Source organism: Cottoperca gobio, chromosome 7 (assembly GCF_900634415.1).
Source record: "Cottoperca gobio chromosome 7, fCotGob3.1, whole genome shotgun sequence".
Taxonomy (NCBI): domain Eukaryota; kingdom Metazoa; phylum Chordata; class Actinopteri; order Perciformes; family Bovichtidae; genus Cottoperca; species Cottoperca gobio.
The window spans coordinates 15,525,681-15,533,610 of NC_041361.1; the positions used below are offsets into that span (position 1 = coordinate 15,525,681).

Below are 7,930 nucleotides of genomic sequence, written 5' to 3' on the forward strand. Positions count from 1 at the left end.
GGAGAGAGAGAGAGAGAAAGAAGAGAGAGAGAGGTAAAGTGCTTAATATGATTCTTTGCAGTCTGACTGCACCAGAACCAATAAAGCACTGCAGTCTCACATAATGCTTTGGGGAGCAGAAATACACAAGAAAACCTTCAGACAAACAATGAAAACAATATACTGTGCAGTATAGGAAGAACGTAGTGAATTGTAGAGGGAGTCAGAAACAAGAATTGTGGATATGTAAGTGGCCATGAGAAAAAAATGTTGGTATGAGAGAGAGAAAGCGAGAGAGGGAGAGTGAAGAAGCTATAGAAAGCAGCATAACCTTGGATCAAAGATGCAGGAAACAAATGAATGAGATGGAAAATGTGAGCGAGGAAAAGTGATTGTTGGAACAAAATGGATGTTTACAACAGACAGATGCTTTAAGTGGATTGAATCTTGAAGATTTTCATTTCAATATGTTTTTGTGAAATCACTGCCTATTGAAGAATGAGGAAAGACAAGTGATGGAGGAGTCAGGAGCAGCCACTTAAAAAGCACATTGAACATGCCATGGTTATCTACTCCACGCCTTCTTAAAAATCAAATTCAAGGACTTTTCAGGCCCAATTCCCTTCAACAAGCAACTGCTGATCAATTCTTGCACAAAATATGTAAATTCAGGCACTTTCAATGACCCACATCTATTTATTTATATTTTCAAAACTTTCAATGCCTTGATTTCCCCCTTAAATTCAAATACTCTCAAGAATTTCAAGCATCTGAGGGGACCATAACATGCGCAGTCCAGTTTCCTTTACAGGCTTTCTCTGATCCTGTGGTCATTCAGGAACTCAAATACAATACTAAGATTGAAAATAAGCCAATATTTCTTCATGAAAAATGTAAGGCTGTCCACGGCAAGAGTATTTATCTATTGAAAAGAAAAAGGGTGAAAAACAATGGAGTCCAATAAAAGAACAGAGATGCAGTATTACAGGCTGAGAAGGACACACAGGGAGGGCACACACGGGCTGACTGAGAGGCAGCGTGGAACACGTGCGACACGTTGTCATATCAAAACTATTTCCAACATTTTTTATATCACATTAGATTTTCAAAATGTTCTTTATAATGAATACATTTCCTTTCTCTTCTCAACCTTCAGTTATGTCGAGCTTCCACTATGAGTAACAGTTACATTATCAACCTGTTGTGCAGTACATTGATGTGTGTGACATACACACATAATATCTGGATTTTAACACACATTTCTTGCTGTGTACTTGATGAGACATGAGCCGTATCTGGAGGTGTCTCTAGATGGATCTGACAACAGCTTGAACATGAAACATTTCTGTCTCCATTCATCGCTACATCCCTAATGTGAAAACTACTCGCCTTCTAATGTTTCTCCTGCGCCACGGCTGGGTTACTATAGTAACTGTGTTCTACATTACCTGTTCGTCTGGCCTAATAGCTGCTGTTTAAAGTGAGGTGTCAAGTCTTACCAAATGCATTATTATATTTTTTATTGCTGAGAAAAAATGGGCTGTCTGCAGCTCCACTTCAGTAGTTCCAGAGTAAACCAGCGCCGCCTCATTAACACCAGATGATGAGATGTGAGCAGCACGTTTCACAGCCAGAGGTTGAGGTTACAAGGGAAGTGAGTTTTTGTGGAAACTGCAAAATGAGAATAGAAATCATAACGGTACAAGTGTGGCAACATACAGCAGCTTTATGTTGCTGTACACCAGCACCACATACAGTACGTTAAACCCTAATGGCCAGATATCTCCTTACTGTAAGGGTGAAAAGTGAAACGTCAGGCAGAAGGTTTTCATTTCGCTCACTATAGGATGACGTAAATGCTCCTGCTGTGTTGCTATAGCAACTGTCCTTGTTAGCCAAAGATTATGTATCGATCACATTAAGCAATGTGCTGTATCGGACGAGATCTTCATGTTCATTTAAGATTGGTTATGAATGAGACAGAAATAACATTGGTTATTAATTGGGTGTATTTAATGAGTCAGCCTCTGACAGGTGCTGTTTGTTAGAAGAGAGAGTAAAGAAACATTTACACAGGATGGCATCCTTTCTCTTTTGTTCAGTGTCATAACTGCAGCCACAGTGTGCAACAAGTCAGTATTAAACCAGATAAATGTGAGCGAGTTATTATATTGTTCACCTCAGAGGGGAAGATACACTCTTCTTTCTTTTACCCACTGAATTTACAGCACAGGAAATATAATGTGACGACCTCATGCCATAAACTAGAAGGAGTTCTTACTCCTTATGTTGACCCAGAAGGAGAAAGCTCGATTCTATCATCAAATATGTTTTCATGTAATTGCAAAAAGACAGAGATGGTGTGATGCTCCTACCACACCCACTCAGTTTCTATAGCAACTCATTCATAACTCTACAACAATGACAGTATGAATGATTTCAGCACTGCTGCTATAGTTGTCATCGGGTGGCTAAATCTTCCTTGTTATCATAAATGATTAACTGCTTCGCTGGGACATGTGTAGAAAAATGTGAGCGCAAGAAACTGCTTTTAAACTGCCCACCATGGCCCCTAATAAGTATGAATTAATCACCTCCCGCTGCATAAACGAGCTGGCAAGATCAGCAAGATAAATAAATTCAAATGTGAGGTGGTGTGAGATCACCATTCAACACTATACTTCTACAGAGAAGTACTGTAGTACGATCTTGGGTCATCTCAGCCTTCCACAAAGCCTTATGGGAGATTAGAGGAAGCTCAACACTATACTTTAAGAACTAAACGGGAATCAGCAGAAAAAGCAGACCATGTCGGAGGCTCTGTGGCAATCATACCCGTGTTTTCTGGAGCTGCACTAAACTAAAGCCTTTCTGGAATGATGCAAATGCAACTATTAAAAACAGTATGGGAAATGCTGTTTCAAACAACTGTGCTGTGATCCTACACTGAGGAGGATGTACAAAGTGTAAGAGATGGATACCTTTCTGCTTATAGCCAACAGAAAAGCTACAACGAGAAAGTGGAATGAAGCTGAGCCTCCAGGGAAAGAACAACGGTTTGAGATTCTATTCAACGGAAAAGCTGACAAACCAACTAAATATTAAAGGCAATATCTTCGACAAGAACTGGGGGAAATGTATCATTTACATGGAACATGATGCCAGCAAATAACTGAGCTGTTGTGTTGTTTAGTGGCGTGTTGTTTGGACGCTCATGACGTTCTGTCCAGAGCTGAAAACACAATAAAGAGTGAAAAAAGAAAATACTGTACTGCTGTTACTACGACTACTATTACTGTTATTACTACCAGCTGTGTACTGTAGCAACGTGTAACAATGTGTGCTTGACTGACAGCGAGAATGTTTGGACTAATTACATTTGACCGAAATTTGATATTAAAATTCTCTTCGTGAATGAAAATATATACACTTCATTTCACATCACTGTTTCCATAGTGACATGCAATTTATCAATTACTGACACACGAGCCAGTAAATTGCAACAGTAGTCTAACATGTAAGACGGGGGTTTCACTTTATACCTTCAGCCACTTACTTGTGACGTATGGACAACTTATTTCTTGTCAGCCAAATATGATGTAAAAGCTAAATGTTTACGTCAAAATTATATTTAGATCTCTGTTGGCGCATTTATGTCAAAACGGCAACATGCTAAAGTGATCGTCGGCTGAAGCCGGAGTATCAGGTGAAATGAGACGCTGTCAGTTAATGTGCGGAGATGACATGTTGCAATATTTCATGAGCTACGGTCGCTGCATCGCCATAGCAACATTACCTATTTCAGAGAAAAGACATCTCGCTGTTCTATCTGGTCACTGGATGTGTGCACGATATCAATCATATCTACTGTTTTAAATAACAGCAGGTCCTCTGCTAGCAGTGATACAGAATCTGGCTTAGACCTTAACAATAACTTAAATATCATATTAATCATTCAAATGTTCTTTTGTGATGAAACAATATCCAACCCAAAAACTGTGGTTGGAGATTATCTCCATAAAGTACTATTATAAAATGTAGATCAGCTTGTTGTTACACTTGTCTTGGTCAACAATGCCAACCAGGTCTGTTCAAAACAGAGCGGAGACAGCGGCAGGGAGAAGTTTCATATCATGTTTAGATTTTCACACATTAAAAATCAACAGCACAAACGGATGATTGGCTTCACATTCACTACCTGGCCTGTCTTTCAAAATAACCTTTCATAACTTGCACATACTGCATTTTGAACATAATTCAACGGACCTCTGATCAATATTTGTGGCTTAAAGCATTTTTAATTATCAAAACATCAATACAACTACAAAGTTGACCATTTCTAACCCCTTTCACACCCTTTTAGAGTTTGTTATAGTGTGAAATCCTTTTCCAATGAATGTTTGCCTCCTGTACAATGACAATGCTGCTGTTTAATCTTTTCCCAAAGGCGTATATTGGATTTGAACAACAAGGAGAATCATAAAAGCCAATAAACAGCTCTGTTAATGGCAAACATGTCTCCATATGTTCCACAGTTTGCCACTGTGAGAAACTGCACAACTGCCCTCACTCCTCGTCTTCTTCAGAAGTGTATAAACTAATGTCGGTGTAAAACACACAGAGAGTCTGTAATTGGTAAACAACTGAAAAGCAGTGAAATGAATAATTGAATCATGTTCTTCTTTTTACCTCATTAAAATGTGCGTCCTGTGTAGCGGTGAGTCCGAAGCCGCTCTGTTGGGTCTCGAAGGTCAGGAGGCGGGACAGCAGCCGTTCGGCGATCTGCAAGTCGTTGCCGTAGAGTCGAGCGGTTGCCTCGGTGACGTCACGGAGCTGGTGGGCGAGTTTCTTCTCCATGATGGTGTTCAGCTCTGTCTCATTACGCTCCAGAGAATCAAGCTAAACATACAGAAACACATGACAGTTAATCCATCCCCATTTTACACGCATTTAAAAATTACTAGGAATTAATATGACAATAATAATATGTACAGCAACACTAGTGTGTCTACAAGGAGGCATTGTACCTCTAGTTCATTTAAAAATGCAGACGCATATCAAATATCTGCATTTATTATGTCCTACCGATGCCAATAGGATGACTACTAAAAGTCTCCAGGGTTCACATCCTCCTCTTATCCAGGTCCAATCTGACTTAAACTGTGACGCTTTCTGTGCTTTGCTGCCACAAAATACAAATAAATCCCATAAATCCAAACTTCCAAAACAGTTTGGAGCTGGATAAGGTAACAGACACAAGACACTGTTGCATTTAACAGCAACAGCAAGTGTTTGCTACTTGCTTTAATTGACGGGTTTTGATCTTTGATTCTGCACTTTTCAAGGTATAAGTGAAGGTTTTGAGACCCATGAAGACATGTGGTGCATGGTACAGTGGTATTCCTCTACATACAGCAGCATTGAGCTCCACAAAGGGAGGTGAGGTGCAGTTGTAGAGGTCTGGCTCCAGCCATCCTCTCTCCATTTCACAGTGTCTGATGGCAGCACCTGCAAGAAGGAGAAACACTTTTCACAAAGACGTGGAATATACAAATATTTAAAGTTCAAAATATCTATGTGTTTAAATGCACTCATATCAGTGTGTATGAGGGTGTACGGACCGACAGAGCCTTTGGGGCAGGGCACTGCGGCAGGCAGGTTGAACTTGGTCCGAGGCCACCAGATCCCTTGAGTGATGGTCTTTGGACAACCATCATAAATGACTGCAGAGAGAAAGAACATTATTTAAAATCGTCCTTATCGCTTCAATGAACTGTTCAATTAAAAACATAACAAAAAGCCATTAATGATGTGGACATTGTTTTATTTTGACTTGCTGAGAAGAAAATTAAAATGAATATAAGAGAATAAATAAGAGCTACAAATTAAAGTAAGAGATTACAAGATGGAATCTGGAAAGTGGCAAAGAGGGGAAGACACATAGAAATAACAGGAACCTGTTAAATAGAAGATGAATATAATCAACAGGTTCTTTGTTTTTTTAGACTTGGACACAAGTTTGACAAACTTGACCATTTTTAATAAAAGAAGAAAGTGAAAGTTGTGAGAAAATATGACTGAAGCTCATTAGTGCCTCGTTCTTTTCAATTATGTCTGTTACACTTCATGGATAATTTACTGAGTCTGAATACTGGTTTTAAATCAATCTCGAAAATTATACATCGTCTTTAAAGCCCCCTGTTGGGTTAACCAGACTCATTGTAAATGTCTGAAAAAGAGGATATAAGCATTCTCACCATCACAGCCTGAGTTAGTGACCTCAGCGAAGGGGCTGTCACATATGTTGCACTGGCGACCAATCACGCCGGGCCTGCACTGGCACTGGCCTGTCTCTGGGTCACATGACCGCGAGAAGGAACCCACCGGGTAGCAGTCACATGGCAGGCAGGTGTCAGAGCCCCGCAGACGGTAGTGAAACTCCTGAACACACACACAAACACAGACACAGCCACACACACACACACACACAGGGTATGCATAATTAGGCACACTGATCAAACTCAGTCGGATGTCGAATGTAAAATGTCACGGTGCCAAGAATAGTGTCGCCGATTACATCACCACAAGATTTACAATGACACAAAATGTGATAAGGCTGTAACAGAGACATGAATACAAGAGCAACAAGCCATGCATGATGTGTAAAAGAGCCAGAGATAAAGGAAAGCTGTTAATTATTTAGTTTTCTGAACTTGCATGGGAATATATTTACAACACACATTTTGGAAAAAGAATGATGGCTGTAAGTCCCCTTTCATTCATTCAAACATGTGTTTTGCTTATTGTAACTGCACTTGATGTTTGACCGTCACTGTGCAGAATGACGTTTCCCTTAAGTCTTCATTTACAAGCATGATTTTATGACATCACAACTAGTTTGGAGACCAATCGTGGTTCAACATGCAACTTACTGAAGTGTGATTTGTAGCCTTGAAACCTTTCCAGTGAAGTGGTACAAATATTACACTTTTGAATATGAAAGATATGTACATATTCATAGATTCTGAAGTTGTGTCATGAGGAAGAAAGACTAGATGTCAATGTGATCATTTAAATACAACCAAATGTTCACAACTCAACATTTTTGTGGGAAAATCCTGAAGCAGCTTAATGTTGCATTTTACAAGTAATCAGCTGTTGGTTCATGGTGTAAAACATGAACAGAGCCCTCTGCTTCCTGTCAAATCCCCTCAACATGATAATCATCTTTAAAAACACAACAACACCTGGAAAGGGGCAACCGTGTTTATGGAAATGTGTGCTCAACACAATTAATGAAGGGCATTACAAACTAAATAAAATCATTGTTAATGCTTAAGATGAAAGTATTATTATATTGTGAGCATGAAAAGCAGAACAAAACTTTTACTTCCAGAACAAGAGGCAGGACAACATGTGGTTAACATGAAGTTGTGCAATATCACAGATTAAAGATTAGGGTCAAAAAATCTGATTAAGGAGAGAGTAAAACTGGGTTAAAGGCTACACACAAGCATATCAATACACACACACACACACACACACACCACACACACACACACACACACACACACACACACACACACACACACACACACACACACACACACACACACACAAGGCAGAAAGATCAATATGTAGGGATGATGATGGTATCATGGTTGATGTAGTGAGTACGTCTGGCTTAGTCAGACTGTGAAGTGATTACTGTGTGTCTGGGTTACACCAAGGTGAGCTATAGAGTCACACCACTAAAGTCCTTCTAATCCTAACAGTAATAGTATTAAATGTGATGATGTAAAAATAAAAAAACAGCGGGTCTGTAACCAGTCAATAGAGCAGTTCAGTTCTGTAATATGACGAATAATTCTTCAGTTAATACCAGATAACAAAAGAAAAAGTGAAAAATCTGCATCTGAAGCTGCATGAACAGCTGAAGAAGTAAAAGCTG

General features: G+C 39.5%; 1 protein-coding gene across 1 annotated transcript in view; it reads right to left on the reverse strand.

The window, feature by feature from the left end:
* Positions 1-7,930, reverse strand: part of celsr3 (cadherin, EGF LAG seven-pass G-type receptor 3) — a 44,759-nt gene that overhangs the window by 26,480 nt on the left and 10,349 nt on the right. The window contains exons 3-6 of the mRNA XM_029435938.1: positions 6,237-6,420; positions 5,601-5,702; positions 5,393-5,487; positions 4,669-4,878 (exon numbers count right to left, since the gene is read on the reverse strand). Of these exons, the coding sequence (XP_029291798.1) occupies positions 4,669-4,878; positions 5,393-5,487; positions 5,601-5,702; positions 6,237-6,420 (591 nt within the window). The remainder of the gene's footprint in view (positions 1-4,668; positions 4,879-5,392; positions 5,488-5,600; positions 5,703-6,236; positions 6,421-7,930) is intronic.